The 22,568-nt window shown below is 42.0% G+C and overlaps 1 protein-coding gene across 1 annotated transcript; it reads left to right on the forward strand.

Moving 5' to 3' along the window:
- The first annotated feature begins 2,363 nt into the window (after window positions 1-2,363).
- LOC120840971 (cuticle protein 10.9-like) lies at window positions 2,364-12,897 on the forward strand. Its single transcript, XM_040501461.1, has 5 exons — window positions 2,364-2,375; window positions 2,487-2,569; window positions 9,606-9,633; window positions 9,739-9,792; window positions 12,478-12,897. Exons 1-5 carry the CDS (start codon window positions 2,364-2,366, stop codon window positions 12,895-12,897), a joined length of 597 nt encoding a protein of 198 aa, XP_040357395.1.
- Window positions 12,898-22,568: the final 9,671 nt, after the last annotated feature.

A 22,568-nucleotide genomic window follows, 5' to 3' on the forward strand; every position in this document is an offset into this window, starting at 1 on the left:
CATTATTTATCATAACCTGACAAACACCGCAATCGCAGTGAGCCAGTATACGCCTCAAAACGCGGTACAAATCTTAGCTCTCAAAGAAGGAACTCCAGTGGGGCACTGTCACACCTCACTAACCTCAACACATTTCTTGACACATATCAGGCCATAGATTCAAGCTTTTGCCAAGCTGAAGCTTGCGTTGTACGCCCCCTGGTGTCACTTATGATTCGGTTTTTGTCAAATAGCTCTGGCAAATGTTCAAGGATGAAATCATATTCAAATTAAATTTTGGCTTCACATGCGACTTTATGCGCAATCAAACGCCATTGCGGATTCGAAATCGCACGAAGTTAGCAAAAGTAAGAAGCACTATCCAGGTTGGCCGGTTGTCAATGGGATAGTTTCGGGTTTTTGCTCACTATCACGAGCGATTTCAAGAACGTTGAAGCCTCTTTGTTGCTGACAAATGAATACAAATGTGGGACTTCAACTGTCCGATTGATTGATGACATTTTATGTGTACCTGACCGCTTAACGCCATTATAATGAATTTATGTCAATTATATCACTGTCGATAGGGTTATATAGATGGAAGATACCGATATCAATAATGCTTACAACAGCCGCCGGACCCAATCAGTGAAGAAATGTTTTGCCATAGAATACCGTGCTTCTTAGATATTCTGTCATGTGTAGCATCTGCTTCCGTAGAAAAACGATGATTGAAAATAAATGCTAAATACAAGAGCCTTCTAGTTAAAATATATATATATATATATATATATTAGACTCCAAATAAATTACGACTGGCCGAAGGCATTGAGAGTCACACATGCCTTTTTTTCGCCTCGCTCAATTCGTTGTCTAATATTAAGGCAAGTTGATACCATTTGTTATAAAATATATCTCTTCAAAAAATACTTCGTGAGAAAAAAGGTTTCAAAGATGTTAGTAACATCACTCTTGAAACATAGGATCGTTTTAGGATCCATTATCAGTACTTTTCCACAACCCATAAACCCCCCTCCCCCAACGCCCCTCCCCCTCCACCCGGGCCCCTCACCAAAAAAAGAAAAATGGCTCAAGTGAGTCTTAAACTTGTGAAAACAAGAGACTTGGGAACAAATTAGTCGACAACATAGACGTCCGCTAGTAAATCATTTGCAGAACTAGTAAAATCTTTAATTAAAGCATATCCCTCACATACTCCAATCCTTAATAAATTTAAAGCTTTCTTGATCGTTTTTATAAATCCGTTAAGCATATAGGTGTATAGTTTGTGCAACACATAGGATATTACCCATAGCTGCCGGTAACAAGTATAAAAATTCATAACGCACTTATATGTCTAGCACTGCACATTCGGTTATTTTCTGGCATATCAGAATGGCGAATACACTTTTTATTAGTTCCGTTTTATTACGGCCAATTATGATACAATATGCGCGTTATTCTGATATTCTCTACCACTAAATTGGTATCAATTATGTTTTTGTTGAATATTTAGCAGCAAATATTTGAATGCAAATGCGCTTAATGCGTAACCCGCTAACCTATGGGAGAATAACTGAAATAATACTTAAAAAACAAGCGAGCTGGTGATCATTCATGGTAATAAAACCCGAGACTCAGAAACACAGAAGGGGACGTTGTGCTGTGTTCATCCCCTTCTGTGTTCCTGAGTCTCGGGTTTTATTACCATGAACCTATGGGAAGTGCCTAACGGAAGCGAAAAAAACAAACAAACAGAAGTACAGAATTGAAAACATCGTGCAAAGCACAGCGTTTCTTGAACTGGGTGACAGAACTGGTAAGAAAAGTAATCATCGAATTTTTTTTTCATTCCGGAGCGACTTTGGGGTTTTCGCCAGGTTACTGTATATACTATACCATAGTAATAGTTTACATTGGGATAGTATTCTGAGTATATAATTTGTGGTGTTATTCAGATTCGCACACTTCAATACGTTTGAGTGGCAATAATTCCTGAAGACTTACTGGTATAATTCTTAGGTGCTAAGCCAGATCTCGAGAAAAAGGGCCCTTTCATGCGCTTAATATCTGTCCTAAATGCGTACAATAACTTCCTTCAGCAAAACCGCAGTTCAAATTGTTGAGCTTCAAAAACAGCTGCTATCAATATAGCTCTGGTAAGCACACTGCCGACACATTCCTTTCAGTTCACCCAATTCCTCGTTCACGACGGTGTAATTTAATCAGCTTCTCAATCAGCTCTTCACTCCGACGAGTGGCTTTAGATACTGCATAGCTTTAAAGGGAGGGTCTAGAGTTATTCCTCGTAAGGGGTATATAAGGCGTCAGACGCATCTAAGGTACCATCGTTTCATTTCGAATCAAGCGGTAAAGTATCCACCATGTTCGTCAAGGTAGGATATTGTAAACCAAGCAAACATTGTACTTTATTTTGGATTCCCAGAGTGGCAGTATCCGATACGCCTTCACTGTGACTGGAGTAACAGCGTCCTGTTTCCTTCTAGGTCCTTGTGTGCTGCCTCTTCGCCTACGTGGCCTGCGGAGTTGTCGTGGAACATGTGAGTAAACATGTGATTAGGGCGGACGAGTGGGTAGCTCGTGTGCAAGACAGAAAAAGTTGTAATAACTTATATAAAAGTGGTTATAATTTAAAGGCTCAGCACAATCTTCATTAGACGGGTGATTCAAGGATCGTAGGTCTTTATAATGGTTTCTAGGCAATCAGGTGACAATACAATAATTTTATTAATATTGTTAAAAACATGCGTTTTTGCCAATCCTAAATGATTAAGCCGGAAGTAGTCTACAGTTATTACCATATCTGTATTTTCCACAAGATCAATCTCAAATCAAAGCAAAATATATGCTGGCAAGTAAAGTAATCGGAGAAGAGAAGTAGACACAATTTACTTTATATACACACGAACAAAAGTAAATTTGCAAAACGAAATTGCACTTCAAAACTTCTTGCTGCGTTAGGTACGTTTCAGATACAATATAACTAGGTGCTACAGTCAGCTAAATTGAGTCTTTTTTATATGCATACATTTTCGACTTTCTGTCAGTAGCTGACCACTAGAGTGCCTCGGTTATCTAAACTTTTTTTTTTCAAAATGGATACTGAAATTGTATTTGCTTTAAATACTACGTTTTCTTCCCATCGCAGCACCCACCCCAGCCATACAGCTTCGGCTTCGACAACGTCGACGAGTTCGGCACCCGCATGACCCGCCAGGAGACCGGAGATGAGTTCAACAACAAGGTCGGTTCCTACAGCTACGTCGATGCCTTTGGTGTTACCCGTGTGGTGAAGTACGTGGCCGACGCCACCGGCTTCCACCCGACCGTCGAGACCAACGAGCCAGGCACCAAGACCTCGGTCCCAGCCGACGCTCCCTTCTTCTCCACCGCTGTTGAGGGCCCACACCCAGTCGTCGTCAAGGCTGCCCCAGTGGCGGCGGTTCACGCTCTGCATGCTGCTCCAGTTGCCGTGCGCGCAGTGCACGCCGCCCCAGTGGTGCACGCTGCTGCTCCCATCGCCTACACCCACCACGCTCCTTTGACCTACGGACTTGCCAAGCACTTCTAAGAGATTAAAAAATTTTTTTTTTATAACTGAATTCTTAGATTATATATGCACCTGCTTTACTTTGCTTTAGAGGTCAACTATTTTACTAGTTATTATTCATATAGGGAAATGAAGCCCTGGTGTAGAATTCGACGATAGACCTTATAGAACTACGACACAATGTATTTATGGTGATAAAGTGCAATTGTTAAACAAACATCGGCCTTCAGTGATATCAATGCGTACTCGCACATCAGGAAATATTTCTAAAATGCCTGTGCCCCTACTTTGCCGTATACCATGTGGGGGGAGAATCACTGCAATCAATCTGCGATTTTCTTTCAAATAAGTAGAATGCTAAACAAACACACACACAGAAAAAGCAGATTTACTTGGAAACTGGTTTTGAGGTAAGGAAATGAGAAATATCAAAGTCACATTCGTTCTCTCTTCATGCTTCTTGCTTTCGAGCCAAGCCTTTATTTTTAGCTTCATAATGCGCTCCGATATAAGTGCCCCGCAGATAGAAGAGAAGGGCGCAGCGCGTGCTTTTTAACCTTTTAAACGGCGCAATACGACGCAAAGTTCGAACCACTGAAATTGCTGTTGATAATTAACATATGGCTTCTGAATTAACAATGAAAAAATATAGCCAAAGTAACAATCACTAGGCATGTTTTTTTGCATGTTCCATTTTTGGAACATCGGCATTTCCAGTATACAAAATGCAAGTGCCGTCTGTAACAGCATTTATCAAGTGTAAAATGGGAATTGCTTCTGTTATCTGACGAGAACGGTTTGGCCACTTAATTGAAAGGGCTTCAAAAAGTATAAATATAAAAAAGAGTGCGTGAAAAACATGTTTATTCAATGTATGTGTTGCGTGGCAGTCAGCGCTTCACAATCACAAGCCGTGGTAAGCTGCAAAACAATTCTTGTGCAGCCGCTTTTCGCACTGGTGGCATTTGTTTGTAGTGCTTTTCTTTTGCTTTCTTTTTGCACTCCGCGCATGTTCCTTGTGTAGCTGAGACAATGTAGTGACCGTCAGTCTTCCTTTCCGCGATGCTGAGACGAACCCGAGGTCCAGGCCGCAGGGCGAGTTTCTGCTTCAGGTGGAGCAGGGACATGGCGACGTCCCACCTGAAAGCTAGGTGCGTCATGGTGGCATGTGTGCCCTTGTGATGTTCGCAGTGAAGGATCCATCCTGCGACTACAGTCATGTTGTGAACATTGCTGAAAAGATTCAACCACCACTTTTTGCTTCGAAGCCTTGGGCGGTAGCTACCAAAGAGGCGGTCCATAAAATCCACACCTCCCATGCCTTCGTTATATTTTTTTATCTGATATGGTTGCGCAATGTCGAACCTTTTTCTTGCAGCGTCATGAAAAGCCGTTTGCAGTACAAACATTTTCATGGCTGAGATAATTAGAGGCAACTGTGACCACCGCGTCGTCGTGCCATCTGCATGCGTATACCACACCGTCAGACTTGTAGTCAAAAGCTCCTCTTGATCCTCTTTTGCGATGACTTTCTGGCTGCTCAGCGGACAACTACCAGTTCTTGTTCCTCGTACAGTCCCCGTCGCTCTTATTCCTTCGTCAGCCAGTTTCGTCAGGATACCGTAAGAGGTGAAAACGTTGCCGAAATAGACCTCATATTGCTCAGGGCGAAACAGGACAGATACCATGTTGCTAACCACCCTAAGCCCGAGGAGAGGTCTTGTCATCTTTTTCCGTTCTTCCGCAATATATCTTCATCACATAGGGAGATCCATTCGGAGAGCACATCATCCATTTCTTATGGCCAAATCTAAGGGGCTTCCCGCGTATGAACATTTTGCAGGAGTGGTGGCCATAATAGGGCACCATGGACTCGTCGATGCTGAGGCTTTCGTGGAACACTCCAAACTGAAGCAAACGGCAAGGAAAGCTGCCATTCAAGCTTCTGCCAACCGCCTCAGAAGGGCCGCTACCAATAAAACTAAAAACTATGTTGAAGTGCAGGCTCCAGTTTACGTTGAATTTTGCTACTGTGAAATGCCAATGTTCCAAAAACGGAACGTTTGCAAAAAAAAAAAAACTCAATGCCAGTAAGAGACGGAAAGGATTTGGTTATTTATTTCTTTATCACATAATCGCCAATTATTTTCCTTTATTTTAAATCTGCTTTGCTCATTTGAACGCCATTTTTTCTTGCTAAATGACGCAACCCACAATGACTGTGAAAAAACCCAAAATACGTCATTTCACAAGCACTGATTCAAAGTTTTTAAAATGGCAAATAGTAGAAGCTAAAATTTCGGAGTTTTCCACACTCATTAAACAGTATGCGAAAAAAAAAATTAAAAACAAAGCTATATACCGAAAAAGAACAAAAAATCGAGTTTCACACGTTCCAATTTTGGAACATTGGCAAGTAAAAGGTTAAAACAAAGAGCTGCGCCAGCATTTGTTAGAACGTTCGCTTTGCGCGTGTAGGGTATGTTATATTTATATCAGCAATTTTCGGCTTCACGAATGTTTGTAAATTGAGGTTAGCTATTGATACTTAAACGCGCCCAATAATTTCTGGCACAGCACAAATATTTTAGCACAAACACAAATACAATATTTCAAACTTCGTCATAATTTTTAAATACTGAGATAGCTTGAAATTATACGTCTGCTAAAATAACAAACTTCGCTTTAAACTCTCTTTTCTTAAGTGCGTGTTTGTGTTCATGAGTGTGTACCAGTACTAAGGCCGAGGCTGTTCCTGGATTCAATCAAACAAGCAAAAATAAAGAAAATAAATAAAGGAATACCTGAATATTGGCAATATTTTCCAGTCTCTATTTTTATATAACACTCGGGCGAATTTATAACGCCTGAATTATAAAGTAGAGATTTTTGAATGGAATGTTGCCTTAATGAAGCTTTTCTAGAATGGTTGAGGGTTTCGAATTTTTGAATATACAGTTTGTGACATAGTTTTAACCAAATCTAAAAGCCATATCACGCATGTTTTTTGTTTCATACAGCAGAGAACTTTATAGTTACTTTCTTGTTTACTCCAAGTTACATATCTGACAAGATACATATCCTTGAACCAAAAAAGTACCAATTAAATTTATCTATGAATGGGATGACTCTTCCTAAATAAATAACGCGACTATAAGCAACACCGTCAAAATCCCAGAACAATTATTTCAAGAAAACAAAAAGTAGAATTAAAACAGCTCGTTTGGAGCTTTTCTGAATATCGGCAATATAGTTTATACGTCTTTGACTGAGAAATAACCGTTTAGTAAAGCATACTAGAGGTGACGGCTTCCCCAATAAAAAACACTAGTTATATACTTACAGGTCAAATAAATCAAAATTAATTTCCTGGTTGTCACTTGCAGCTTTGAAAAGAAGTGTAAAGAGTATCCTTCACTTACTTATCAGATATCGCTTTGCGAAAAACCAGAAATGAAAAGTCGGCACTTTCCACAATTGCGCGAAGAGGTAAAAGTGATGTTGTATACTTGAAAACAAAAGGCAGGAGTCTGCTTCAATTTCTTGAAAAACTTCCACGAAGTGTGTTTTTTATCTGTTCATCAGTTCGGTTACTAGAGCGTTTCTAACAGAACTCAGATAACCCATGTATAACAAATCCTGTTATGCTACTGTTTAAAAAGTTCATCTCGGTTTACAATTGCATGTATAGCTTCGAGAAGCTGAATGGCCAATTCTGCTATCAGGTGTATGTTTGCAGTTGTTTCAGCTCTTATAAATTACAGCATCTTCGTGCACGACGCGCGGGTTTGACGTATAGCCTTTTTCAAAAGTTGAGACATCAGCGCGGGCGTTGCCGGAGCGGACTCGCCTTGATAACAAAGTGGTTCAAAACAGCGAGAGCGAAGTTCCCCATCATTTTCGAAAATCTCGCAGCCAGCGAGTGCCGATGATAAGAGCGCTGCTGCACGGAAGCGAGTTATACGCGCGGAGGGCTTTAAACTTTTGAAAAAGACTGTACATATTCGAGAAATAGAACTCCCTGTTCTGATGCGACAGTGTCCAGATTCACCTTTTGTATATCGGAGCTTTGAAAGTGTGCATAAAATAATAACATTATATTTTTGAAAGATTGTCGTTTTTAAAACTTGCACGGTGTTTTTTTTTTTTTCTGCTCTGTTGAGTACTGATGTACACGTGCTGTTATATGGTCGCTCTTGTGGGGGAGTGTAATTCGCTCATTGCGACTTTCCCGTTCGATACTGCCCAGAAAACGGGCCTGGTTCTGGACCTCTCGGAATATTTTCTTTGTACGGCACTCGCCTAATGAACGCTGCCCGAACATCGTACACCGTATTGTGAGTCAGCCTTAAACGTAAACGTGCCCTCATCTTTCGATTACAAACTAAAATGTAATCAGCCTATAAATTTAGCGTTAGGTAGTGATCCATTAGTTTTGTACATGACTCAACAATATCATGTGTCTTCTCTCAGTGCCAGGCTGAAGAGTTATATTAACATACATCAGTAGGTTTGTCACAATAACACTTATCCACTCTCCTGTGATTATTTGTATCCTCGTAGTTTTAAGGTTCCCTTGCTTAGCCGTCTAGATCTGATAAACCAAGACTGAGAAGCCATGTGGGTGGGGCCAATTAACAAATCATGCGATATTTTTCAGCACGTTCGTCATTCAAACAACAATACCGACTCCGTCTGCGCAAAAAATATTTAGACTAATATAGTGTTATTGAAAACTTATACTCCCCAACATTAGGAAGTGAAATGTAAACTGGAATGCAGAAAGTTCGATGAGTAAACGCTAGGGGTTATATGTCATTAGATGCACCCACTGACATTGTTTAAATGTATTGATCCAGACAATCAACGTATTCTAAAACGCTATAAGGACTTCATCGATATATATTGAATTCTGACAGAAAGATGTTGGAATTAAACTTCAACTTATTCAGTTCTATGACACATACAGTTTTGTGACGCGATTGGTCAGAACTTTGTGCTCCAGTCATTTACCGTTGTTAACGCAGCGAATTCTTTGTTTCCCCTGCCTATATTTTTTTTTGCGTGTCAGAAAACGTTGAAGTCTGGCCTTTCTTACTTTTTGCGCTGGAAAACCGCGCACTACCACTGCAATATAAACAATTGGGGCACATTTCAATGTTGAAACCCGGGTGAGCAAAACCTTCAAGCTATAAAAGCAGTCCTAAACTACGGTCGACAAAATACTGCCGAGTAACCAAGTGTGTCGAAAAATATGTATTTGCCTTATCCCCGTACATTTATTTGATTTTGAATTATTTACTTTTTTTTAGCTCTTTTGGTCTTCATTAGTTACAAGATATATATATATATAAATCTTGTGAATAATTCTTGATAAATTTGTCATCACTTTAAACAAGGCAGTTTGTGTAAAACCCTGTTAACCTCATTACGTATGATCATCTTTCAGACACGAAAAAAAAAACACCGGCGAGGAGAAACAATACGTCGATATCCTGAACTCTTATTCAGAATTGTAATTTACGAAATCACCATGTGAGTGGCTTTTGAAGCATTTCTCATCGGCTTGCTATTTTTCGCTAAGACAACACTCATAGAAGGTTCTAGATATATCACTTATATTTTGCTTAAGAAAAGTACAGACAAATAATTGAGACATGTAATGATATGTCAGGTATGAAAACTCTGGTTCACGTGGCGAATAAGCTAAACATTGAAAAACCAGAATTGCGAACTGCCCTTGGTAAATCAACTAAACAAGGGCATCATCTTTTCTCCTCATAGCCGAGTTTAAAATCGTGCAAAAATTTGAACAGGTGCAGTCTAAATTGCTATAGGATACAGCCCTCTGAACGCATACCTTTCCGTTCGCGCCTTTCACAGTTTACTACGATATGCGGTTTTATCAGCATTGCAATCTGCTTTTCACTTCACGGATTGGATTACGCTATTGACGGTATTGCTTTAAAGGGCGGGTACAGAATTCTTGCTTTCATACGGTGTATATAAGGCATTAAGACCTTCTACACTGCCACCATTTCCACTTAACTTCAAGAGGAAAAGAATCCACCATGTTCTCCAAGGTGGGAGAGTCTAACACAAGCTCGTAGCTGCCTTGGATTTCAAAATTGGCAGCCTCTTACTCGCGTTTTTTGTGACTGGAATAACAACGCCCTGTTTACTTCCAGGTCCTTGTGTGCTGCCTCTTCGCCTACGTGGCTTGCGGAGTTGTTGTGGAACATGTGAGTAGGGCCGGGGAGTGCCTAGCATTTTGGAAGTACCTACTTAATTCAGGAATACCTCTTCGCACTGTCGATATTTGTTTATATGGATTAACGTAGCTATTGTAACCAGGATACGCAAATCAAAATCTTGCATTTCGTTTTTGTACACTCAGGTGGAAGTTAGGTAGCCCTCCAAATGTAAGCAGCGAAGTCATAATGACGTTGGTTCACCACCAGAACACGAAGACACTTCGCAATGCTGTATCACAGACGCAATGACTCCCTTATCAAGCACGATAATGCTATTTCCAACTACGCCATATGAAGTAGAAGGGCTGATAAGTAAAATTAAAAATAATGCCGCAGCTGGCGTAGACGACTTCAAGCAAAGGCCTGTCAAATATGTCTCCCAACAAATATGTTATATCTTGTCACATGTAATCAATCTTACTCTAGAAACTGGAATATTTCCTAACGAACTAAACATTGCAAGAGTTACTCCAATCTATAAGGGTGGCGGGGAACACCTTCTACAGAATTATAGACCAAACTCGGTTTTGCCAATATTTTCAAAAAATATTCGAAGGGGTTATAAATTCGAGATTAGACAAATTTTTTCCAGGCACACTGTATTAAACAAATGTCAATATGGCTTCCAAAAATCTAAATCAGCAGAGCAGGCACTTGTAGAAGTAAAGGATAAAATTATAAGCAATATTGAAAATAGAATATACACCTTAGGCTTATTCCTAGATTTTAGAAAGGCCTTTGATACGATACAACATGACATATTACTAATTAAGCTTCAAAGGTACGGCATACGTGGGGTTGCTTTGACTTTAATATAAGACTACCTCCAAAATCGCATGCAGTATGTTTATATTGAAAAAAATTATTCTAATTCACTAAAAATGAGTACGGTGTTCCGCAAGGGTCTATTTTGGGCCCGCTCTTATTTCTTCTTTATGTGAATGATATCACAAATATTCTGTAATCCCCTGAGCGGGTCATGTACCCAGACGACACTAACGCGTTTTTTGCTTCAACCTCTAAAGCGGTCTTAGAATCTAGGACAAATAATTATCTAGACAATCTATCACTGTGGCTTCAAAATAATAAATTACAACTAAACGTAAAAAAAAAAACAAAATATATAAATTTTACTCCCGTTAATAGGTGCGACAACACTAAGGTGACAATATATTTCGAAAATGAAATTATAGAGGAGGTTACAGAACAAATATTTCTTGGTGTGTGGTTCAATCGGGAGTTAAGTTGGAACACGCACATAAATAAACTGAGCTCTGAGCTATCCCGAGCCATCGGATGTATTTATAAAATAAGAAATCTCATACCTTTGTGGCAAAAAAAATATATACTACGCTTTATTTTATTCCAAACTGTGTTATTGCATTTTAGTCTGGGCACGACATCGACAACCAATTATAATAGGTTGATCATCTTACAAAAAAAAAATTCTACGACTATTTGAAAATTATAAAGGTAAGCCTCAAGATCTCCCAACTGAACCGCTGTTCAACAAATATGGCCTACTTAAAGTGAATCAAATTTATTATTTTAAATTGTTACAGATAATACACACAACAAAACTCTTCGCAATTCCGCCAGAAAACACAACGTATGACACACGACATAGAATTAGACGACCTCCAAAAATACGTACGAATTACGGAAAACAAACGACATGCTTCCAAGTCGCCAAAATCTTGAATAATACGGAAAATCTAATAGATTTTAACTGCAACATCCTTCAATTCAAAAAAAGACTAAAGACACTTCTGGTGGGCAGTGACATTGTGTTTTGATATATGTGTACTGTGTACTTATTAAATCATGTCCATATTTGACTTTTGAATTGTTAAAACATGTTCCTGACTAATTTGTTTTTATTTTTCTTTGCGGAGAAAAAATTATCGTGGGATAATTGATCGATCCTGTTTTATATTGCTTCTGAGTTGTATAGAATTTTATAGATTATTTTCTCTTAATTTTCGTGTTCAAAAATTTATGTACCCCGCACTGCTGTGTTAGAACTGTAAAGGGGACAGAGACCTCGTCAGGCATCACGCCTTTAGTCTCTGCCCACCTCCCGGTCAATCTGGAAAGAAAGGAAATAAAGAAAGAAAATATAATTGAATGTAAAGTGCTTAAGGAATATAAAATATATGTGCACGCCAGCTTTCAATTATTAAGGACGAAGCTTCTAAACTGTTGAAATCTTAAACGCGCTACTAAAAAACAACTTTCTTTCTTTTTTTGTGGCAATTACCGCGTTGAATTTTGACGCACTTGAGATTAGGGAAAATGGAAAATCACTTTATTTGCCGAACGGAAGGTGTTCAAAGTTAAGGCGTTCCTGCCAATAGTTCAACCATTCCGTTGGATATATTTTTATTGCAGTTATGCTTCAACTATTCACTTTGGCTTTTTTTTGCCGAACACAACTACGTCATGTTTCAACATGGCAACCGTCACACAAAGAAGTTCGAAGTTTACATTATTTAGTAAAATCAGCGCGCTTACTTCTATGGATTACCTACGGATTTATTTATAACCTATTTGTCTTCAAAAGCTAGTCAACTCAAATATTTTGAGCGTTATACAGGCTATTGTTTTACTTAATATAAATATTAATTAGGTATCGATCCTTGTATTAACACTTTTCCTTTTATTTAATCGCAGCACCCACCCCAGCCATACAGCTTCGGCTTCGACAACGTCGACGAGTTCGGCACCCGCATGACCCGCCAGGAAACCGGAGATGAGTTTAACAACAAGGTCGGCTCCTACAGCTACGTCGATGCCTTCGGTGTGACCCGCGTGGTGAAGTACGTCGCCGACGCCACTGGATTCCACCCGACCGTCGAGACCAACGAGCCAGGAACCAAGACCTCGGTCCCAGCGGACGCTCCGTTCTTCTCCACCGCCGTTGAGGGCCCACACCCGGTCGTTGTCAAGGCTGCCCCAGTGGCCGCTGTTCAGGCTGTGCACGCTGCTCCAGTTGCCGTGCGCGCCGTTCACGCCGCCCCGGTGGTGCACGCCGCTCCCTTCGCCTACGCCCACCACGCTCCTCTCGCCTACAGTCTCGCCAAGCACTTCTAAGATATTAAAAAAGAAAACTTCAATTAATCGCTTGCACTCCCTTTTTGTGGGCTCGGTTTGAGACATTTTTGAAATAACTTCTTGCAAGGTAAAAGCTGCTTATACATGCAGCACTTCATGCTAGACGTCATTCTAGAAGCCCCACATTTAGCGCGAGCTTCCTGCCCTGTTATTACTACTGTGAGCACGCATTCACGCGCATCCGAGGGACTGCGGGAGGCAGCGAGCTCGCACTAAAAACTGAGCTTTTAGACTCAGCTTAAGTTGAAGAGATTATAGTCACGAGCAAAACTTTCCTCTTTGTTTGTTTATATTAGTGAAGTTTAATATTACCTAGACAGATATCCATCGTCACTTTAAAATCAACCCGTGCGTCTACTTTCCCATAAAGAAAGAGCTCATGGATCTAAGTAGACTGACGTTGACGGGGTTCGAGCAGTGACAAGCCCCAAAAAAACACTTAAATCCGAATGACGTCTGTGCTGTCACTGATAGTGACACTTCATAAACTCATGTCATTCCCCACGAGATCATTTCGCAGTGATTGGCTCTAGGATAACCGTGGGCGGAACATGGGCCCATCTGCATTTTTCAGTGTTGGTGCTAAGCGGTGCATTGAAACGGACACAAATATTCAGAAAGCGTCCGAACGTCTACATTATTTTACAGACCGTACATTCAGCGAACTACTGTAAACTACGGGACATGCTCAGTGAACTTCGAGATGCAAATATCAGATTGGCTCAAAAGCTCGATCTACAGGGTGATTCAAGGAGAGACGAGACTCTTTAAATTGACCGCGAAATCCGGTTTTTTAACCTATCGCGCTACACTCTTAAAAAAAAAAAAAGAATCGCTATGACTCTCTTCGGGGGTATTGGTGCGCCACAGAATCGACTCCAGTTTGTAGAGTCCCTCGACTCTTTGTTTAAAGAGAGTTACCACGACTCCTTGTGGGGGTTCTTGGCGCGCTACAGATTTGACTGCTCCACGACTCCAGTTTGTAGAGTCACTTGACTCTTATTTAAAAAGAGTCCTGCGACTCTGATCACACTGGAGTCATGGTAGTGTATGGGCGACTCCAGGTGACGTAGTCAACTGCGACTCTTTAACGACTCTTATCCAACGGAGAAAAAGAGTCACACGACTCCTTCCTGGTAATCCCCGTGACTCTGTAACAAGAGTTGTGAGGACTCTCCTTTTATGAAGAGTCCCCCGACTCCTATCGCAAAAGAGTCATGGGAGTGTATGAGCGATTCTCCGAAATATAGTCAGTGCTGACTCTCACTTTGTCTGGAGTATAGCACCCCTAGTCAAGTATTAGTTTGTTGAGCAAAGGGAGGCATTGTGATCGTTAGGAGACTTCTTGCCGCCTGCGAGGTTCAACATGAATTTTCCTAAAACAAGGGTAGTAACATCAACTGTGTGAAAGTTTAAGAGTTGAAATGGAAACTTCGATTTCATCTAAAAGAAGCGGTAACAGCAATTGTCTGCAAGTGCAAACGTCGAAATGCAGAACTGATAGCTTGCAATGTCCTGTAATGAAACATGGAAAAATGAACGATGATGGTGTTAACGATGCTGAACTGAATGCTGCTCTAAAATTTATCATGAAACACAACAGAAGTTTTCAAGACAGCATTGTTTTGTTACATTGGAATTTGCACGCAACAAAAAAAAGTAAAAGTTTTTTTTAATCTGCAGCTTAACTTTCTATTAGTTTGATTATACTTATCATTTACAATACGTTGTATATATTAACCATGATGGAACTTAACCCGGGACTGGGGTAGAAACAGAAACTTAAAAGTAGAAGGGACAGAGACAAGTGAAGAAGAGACATTCTCTTCTTCACTTGTCTCTGTCCCTTCTACTTTTAAGTTTCTGTTTCTACCCCAGTCTCGGGTTAAGTTCCATCATGGTAAATATCCACCAGCTCGCCTGTACTTTAACTGTTTTTTCACGTTGTATATCTTTTTTATCACATGTCTAGACTATTGGCAAAAGCTGGTCTGAACGAGCATGTTCTGTTGCTTCATGCCTGCATTGAGTGGACAGGTGGGTGGCAATAAATATCAGGTATCTTCAAATTTAACAATAAAGATAGCTGTTTTCTTTCAGCTCATATCACTGCCATTTGTGCAAATGCAACTTCATGAGTCCTACCATGCAGGTACTGCAAAACAAAACACAAGTATTTAAAGCAATTACTTCATTTGAAACTAATGTGATACATATTGGCTCAAAAGCCCGCTTCGGCTTATCACAGGGGTTTTATTACAATAACCAAAATAATAACATAATAAGAAATAATACTAATACACAAAACTGGTATAACTATTCGACGAGAACAAAAATAAATTACAATGACAAGTTTTGTGAAGGCTTGCTTTGCCTGCTTGGTGTTGAGGATTAAATAGAATAAAAAAATGACAAGTTTCCTAAAAGCTTTGTTTGCCTACTTGCTGCTTCTCAAAGCTTTGTTTTTCTTTTTGCAGTTTCTTGTTTTATGGTTTGGGTCCTCAGATCAACACATGCAAAAAAAAGAGAAATCTAACAGATGTTTAGATACACAATGAAACACACAAACTTTTGTATTAAAGCTGGAATATTCACCAAATACATATGGAAAACATTAAAACAGTAACCGTTATTGGTAATTCTTTTTCCCTGTTTTAGGAATGTGCTCCGAGTGCTGTCACAACTTTCACAGCCCTTACCGAAATCTTTGTATTTTTTTACCCATGAGGTGCTCAAGCACAAAAAGTGTGCTTCGTCGATTCCCTCCCAGATACTGACCTTTCTATGCTCAGTGTATGGCTAATACCCGAGAGATTCTTGCTGAAAAGTCCAAGACGTCGATTCATAGGTCCTCGCAGACAATGCACATGCTGCCAGATGTCCATGGGTGCTTTCCAGTGAAAAGTAACGCCGGGTTCCCGAAAGTATTTACTGGGTCCGGTGAAAAAAAAATCCAATGATAAGAAATAAGTTCTGGAAGTCAAAAAAAGTTGTAGGTGAGCAAAAAAAATTTTCGAGGACATGTTAAGTGCCCACAGTGTCATAGATGGATAGTCCATGCAGCAGAGTGAGGGCAAGTGAGGCAGACGCCCATTGCTGTGTTTCTATATTTCGCTTTCCCCAATTCTCACTTGATTGTGAAGTGTTTCGTACGGTGGAACCGGTGCATCAGGGTGTCTACCTCTGATTTCAAATCCCTTGACTTTTCTAGAATTTACCTTAACTATTTTGATGAAAACTTTCTGACCACTTCTGGGTGGAGCATCATAATTCTGAAACGTTATTCAGCATAGCCGTGCCCATGCGCAATTGTCAAGCTTTGTTCCGTATCGCCGTTCCACTTTCCGAGGTCATTTTCCCCTGTGAAGCCAAATTTTGACGATTTCCCAGAGAATTTCAGGTTGGTAGACACCCTGATAATGTATCAAGTTGCAGATGGACACCATAAAAATGCAGACCATTGAATTCAAAATTATTTTAGCCATCAGGAGGAGCCTAAAATATTCCCATTGAGAGAGATAGAGTGGAGGGGCGGGGGAGGCTGCTGCTACTATTGTCTACTTCTTCTTTTAAAAGAATATCGATTTAAGGCTCAAAGGGAACGTAAGTAATAAATCAGTAAGTGCACTGAGAGCACTTGGAGCATAAGGGGCACGGTCCTTACTGAGGAAACAGGGGAGGGTACTAAGTCTAGCTGAACCTGTTCTGCAGCACCCTGCATAAGCAAGGTGCTAGGCAAGACTGGGGCTTATCTACTGAGAGTGTCTAGTGCAGTCAAAGAAAGCATTACAAAATTCTTTGCTGGGCAAGCTGCTTCGTGGCTGCAATGAAAAAAAGAGCACATTGAGACAAGGACAAGGTAGGAAGGGAAGACTTTTTTTCTGAATAAACTAGTTGGTAGTGAGCGCTTGCTTCTTCCTTTCTCGTCCCCGTCTTATTGTGCTCCCTTTTTAGTTGTAACGAAAGCAAGCCACGATGGAATTTAGAGAGGGCTTAAAGCTTGCTTTAACATCGGTGTGCATAAGGGAACGCTTCATGTATAGGGCCTAACACAAGATAGTAATCATCACAATTTTCCATCTGAGTAACAAAATAATGCATACCTGCAGTCCAAAGTATCCTATAACTTTTTGTGTGCTGTACCGATATAGGCATCTTTTGCATGCAGAAATGGCGGGACACTAAAACTAATAGTAATTTGGTTATCATCCTTGCTTAGATAAATGTTTCTGAAGTTTGGCAGGAAAGAACCGCCTTCCAACATGAGCCCGAATCTGGTCTTTGGTTTATTTTAAGTCATGGCCAACTACCTCTAATAAAATATTTAAATAACCAGTTGAGAAGACAGCAGATGATACTTATCTCACTTGGTCTCCAGCTTTACAAAAAAAAATATGTTTACAGATTGGCATAGCGAAGACGCCCTTTCAAACAGATTTATCTTAAACAACCATAGTTACATGTGATTTATCTTTAGCATGAGTAGTTACATCGACCACGCAAACGGCACGGCTTTCCTCCACTCTTGTCGCTTCCCCTATCTTGTTTTCTTTTGCGAAGATCGGCATTGATAAGAATACCGTAGGCCCTGACGACAGCAAACCGAGCTTGTTAGTGGTTGTCCGCACCAATTTAGTCATAACAGTCTAACCCTCTTTTTTAAGAATGCAAACAAAAAGATGCCCTCCTCCTTTAAAAAAAGGAGTAAAGTGGATTAGAGTATGTCCATAGCACCTCCATACTCACAAAGCCTGCCAGTTCCTGCTTTGTGAGTTTGTGAGTATGGCAGGTTTTGTGAGTATGGAGCCTGCCAGTTCGACGACGGAGTCGTCGAACTGGCAGGCGTTTTGAGTATCACCGATTGTGATACTCACAATCTGTGATACCTGTGAGTATCACAGATTTGTGAATATCACAAAGTGCCTTGTCACAGATTTGGAGCGTGAGGATTTGGTAGCACAGAGCATTAAAGATCAATTCCTCGGGGAACCTGGACGTCAGCACACATCTTTTACAGCGGCGACTCGCGAGGACCCGAAACATACTTTTTTCATGTTTCGCGTCCGCTGCGGCGAGACTTCTCCGTTGTATGCCACTCCACCTTTTCCATTTCGGCGACTGCTTCTCGTGGCAATCTGGCAGGTTTTGTCAGTACCGTGTTTATCCGAATATAAGGCGAAATATTTTTCCAAACTCCGGAGTCTCAAAGTCATACCCCGCCTTATATTCGAAGCTAAGTATAGCAATATGACGATTTTTTTGGGGTCCTTCAACTGTCCCCTCGCCTTATAATCGTGACCGCCTTATATTCGAATAAATAAGGTATAAAGAAGGCCATGGCACGACATATACTGGTGCTCTCTAGCGGGGTGCAATCCTGCTGTGTAATCTTTGGGCAGCCCCTTAGTCCACAGAACTCTGAGAATGTAGAGGTTATCTATCCTACCTGTGACATTATCTGCAACTCTCAAATATCAGTGCTGCATTGGATTGTTTACAGCAAGGGATGCCAATGAGTCATGTTTTTTTTTATCCGCAATACTTTAAAATGGCCCAAGTGTTTACCTCGGCAAAAACTGCACGGTTCGGGGCACAGCCACGCAGGCGGCAGGGCGTTGACACCAAGAGGTCCCGTTCTCTTTCCCTCGCTGGCTCTTGTGGTACCCTTGTCTCCGTCGACTGAAAGGAAAGTCCCTTCAGTGTCGTGCATACTTGAGCCTCCACTGAAGCAAAAATGATTCCATATGAGCCTACTTGCCATTAAAGACCAAAGTTCACTTCTCCACTCTTATTTTCTACCCACCTAATACAATGGTTTGTTAACAGGAACACCACCTTTAACTAGAAAACTCCTTCGTAATGCAAGTCCTCCGTAGTAAGGAATCAAATTCAAGGTCTAATTAAACAACAAGCATGGGCACTAAAGACACCCTCCTAGATGGGTGGGTATTAGTGGACCCGAGTCGGCTAACATTTGCGAGGCCTAGCTTGACAACATAATAAATGACATTGTTTCTGGTCACATTATTATTGTTTTAAAGGCCTTGGCATTAGTTCTGACCTTGGACTGGTTTGAGCGCACCAATATAATGTTTGCAACTTCGCCGTGGGAACCAAGAAGTTCTTTCAAAAATAAATAGCAAGCTTCAAAAGAAAATAACAAAAAAAGTTGTACAGATGCACGAATATAATTACCATTGTCTATGCCCGTACCTGCTGGTACCTGTTTCCAGAAAAATCAACAAACACCAAAGTAATGCACATATTATACATCGTGAAGAGGCCTGCCGAAAACCTGATGAAATGCAAAGAACGCATGCACTGTTAAGTTTTCCGTTCACTGCATGGTTCTCTAAAGGCCCGTTCACTCTTGCGACCTCTTAAAACTGGGTTCCTTAAAAACTCTTACAACGAAAGAACACACTGGCGCCATCTATTGGGTAGCAGTGTAATTTACGATTTCTCGAGCGCATTATCCTTTCTTTCATGGCTCGAAAAACTTTCAACGTTTTAAACAAGCCTTTCTTACATGTATTACACACGTTTGCCCTCGGAAATCCCGCTAAACCTTCGCTTCTGTAAAATGCAGTTCCAGGGTCACCGCATAGATGGCGCCAGAATGCCAGTGTGTACCCTCGTCCTAAGAACTTTTAAGAAGTTTTAACAGATCTCGTGTCTCTCGGTCGTACTCGGTTGCAAGAGTGTAAACGGGCCTTAAGACTCAAGTTTTTCCCAACTGTGTTCATTTTCTTTAATCTTGGAAAGTGCTTCTAAGATTGCAGTGCCCATGTATCCTCCCGAAGTTGCTGGGGCATGCTTGGGACACCCTCGGAAGCTTCTGCCGTTGACTTTGGAAACCTGTGGACGCATATATACTGCGGTTTCATCCTCCAGCCAAGGCTACCCGCTTGTGCTTGCACAGCTTTCGCAGTTAGTTCATGCTAAAGCGAGACGAGGTGTAGTGGCATTTGCACATTCAAGATAGCAAAACCCACCATATATAGGCTCCGAACGGCATGATGATGATACCCAAGAGCTATTTCGCGTATGGTCTATGAAACCTATATAATGCACGATGCTGAACCTTCCAATTGCTACATAGTTTAGAGCCGGGAACGTGGACATGCAGCAAGGCACGCACCTGCAATTGCATCCACTTTGGCAGGTGTAATGGGCTTCCTTCTTATGGCGCCATACTTTGTCACGCCTAGATGGTTGGCCTGTCACACTCCTATTGACCCGGTCCTCGCCCTTGTAGAGGCACCGGGAACACAGGATCAGCAGCGCGAGTCGAACTTGGCCTTACCTATGGCCCGGTCAAATTTTTCTTCTGGTAGGGAAACGCCGCTTCGGAGGTAACGCTGCAAGTGTAAACATAATCATAAATAAACAGGTGCTCAAACAAATTTTAGTACAGGTATAGTGCCTGGACGAATTCCCCATTGGTGCAATTGCCATCCTGTTCCGCCCATGTATTAAGAGTTGTCCCAAGGAAGCAACAGTGATGTTACAAAACCGAAAGTGTCATGCTGTCGAAAGTCTGCAGTTGGTCTTAACCTCTAGTGAATAAGACAAGCAGGCAAAAGTGCCGCTGTCATCATGGCGTCCCAACTTGTTACTGTAAAGTGACTGTGGACTGTCGAGGCACCGAAAAGAATGGTGCGGCAAACACACCGGATGGCTAACCCCGCCTAAACACCATTGACGAGTTTGTGCTAGTTTCGTAAGTGACATCAAAGCGTCTGAGCAGGAGGCCCGTGCAGGACTTGGAAGCATACGCAGTGTATAGCCCTGAAATGAGAGGCACTTGGAAGTGAGTGGCAGCACGGCACTCACTCGTGACACGTGTCTCTCGCTTGCAGACAATTAAGGCTGGACCGCATGTAAGCGATTTAGTGAGCAACAAGACGAATATCGGCAGCAGCGACGGAGATTTCTCACTGCCGCTTGTAACGCTGCTCGGTTCTTGAATTACTAGAAAACGTCGCTCATCGCATTGGTCGCTTGCTCCTGCCGCCTTCACGCAGTGTACCTCGTCGTGCGGCTGAGCGATAGCAAAAAGGGTCGCCATTGCTTGTCTCGTCGCTCCCTTCATGGTTGTCAGCGCTTGCAAAAATGTGAAGTGTGAAATTTATGTAGGGCTTTGTCCATGCGGCTCTCAGACTGCTGGCAGAACTTTGGGTTTCTGTCACAAACTCTGGCGCCGACCGACTCTCCTGCGAACTTTTTTCTTTGTGTTTTCGCGCGGCTCGCCGTGCCCCTTCGCCAATTTGCCTTTTCGGTGAGCCGCCTCGGGTGGCGGCGACACAAACAGGAAGACGAAAGCCAGTTCTGTTTGTTTCTTCTTTTTTTTCCCCCGGGGGGTACCCTCGACGCCGACAAAGGCGGGAAATACGCCGCCGAGGAGAGGGACGATTCGGGACGGTCTTCGTGGGGAGTCGGGGTAGTTTTTCGGGAGAGAGCTTTTTGGATCGTCAAGGGGACAGGACGTTCGTGGTTGCGGGGTTAAGTCGGCGGGAATGGCGGTCCGGCAACGCGATTTCTTCTGAGGCTTCTTCATCGTCACCGCCGCCGTCCTCCTGCCAGCTCACCACCGCCGAGAGCCCGACGATGCCCCTCCGACACCAAATTTGAGTGAGACCCGTCCGTACACTTCGGACTTTACTCTTCCGGACGTTTTACTTTCACTTGCTCTCCTTCCGTGGCTTGGGTCCTTTGTTTCATTGTCTTTATTTTGTATTGCTGTAGAGCGCCAACCGTTTCTCTATTGTTTCATTTGGTTTTAATACTGATTGAAGTTCCGTGTGGAGCTATGAGGTTTTCTTTTTTGTTGTGTATCGTTTGCCTTTGTGCCAACCTTGAATTTATATATCTTTTTCTTTCAAGTAAATATATTGTTCATTGGTCAGTCTATGTGTCCGCCTGAACTCATTCCGTTCTTCCCCAACTTGAGCACACGCACCAACCGCGCGGACTGACCGGCCTCAACAAAAATAAATATTGTTCTCAGTCGTTGTAGAGGGCCGGCGGACGAACCGTCAAGGGGGAATCGCGCCTCTAACCTCCAGGCGGGGTCGACTGTGACAGTTTCAGTGAAATACGACCACATGGTTTCTCACTTTGCTTATGTACTGAGGAGGAAAGCTGACGAGGAAAGTGCTGAAAAATCAGTTCATGATCTCTTGAAGAAAGTTGTTCGAAACACCTCGTTTTCTGTTGTTTTTCTGGCTGTCTACAGTGCCGTCCGACGACACTCCCCCCGCGCCTACAAATGCAGTCCGAAACAAAGACGAACAGGACATGTATCCCTGGGGAGCTCGTTAACCAACCCCCCGCATACGGTCATGCAGCCTCGCGGCAACAGTATGCGGCTGCTAATTACAAAACTATTAACCTACTTGGCCCCGTTGCACATGACGCCTCGCAGCGTCCAGCCCCTCTGTCCCATACTAAGCCCCGCTGTCCCCCAAGTACCCCTGGAAAGAGACGCCCATACCATTTTGTTAAAGGGGCCCTGCAATCATATTTAAGCGCCTACCTTCTTTGCGGTCTCCACGTCTCTTGGGGTTCGGGCAAGCCAGCGGGCATGAAGAGAGTGACTAAATATCAGTGAGTCATATTTTAACCGGAAGACGCGGAAACCTCCTCCA

The sequence above is a fragment of the Ixodes scapularis genome, unplaced genomic scaffold, assembly GCF_016920785.2.
Source record: "Ixodes scapularis isolate PalLabHiFi unplaced genomic scaffold, ASM1692078v2 PGA_scaffold5__190_contigs__length_132052651, whole genome shotgun sequence".
Lineage (NCBI taxonomy): Eukaryota > Metazoa > Arthropoda > Arachnida > Ixodida > Ixodidae > Ixodes > Ixodes scapularis.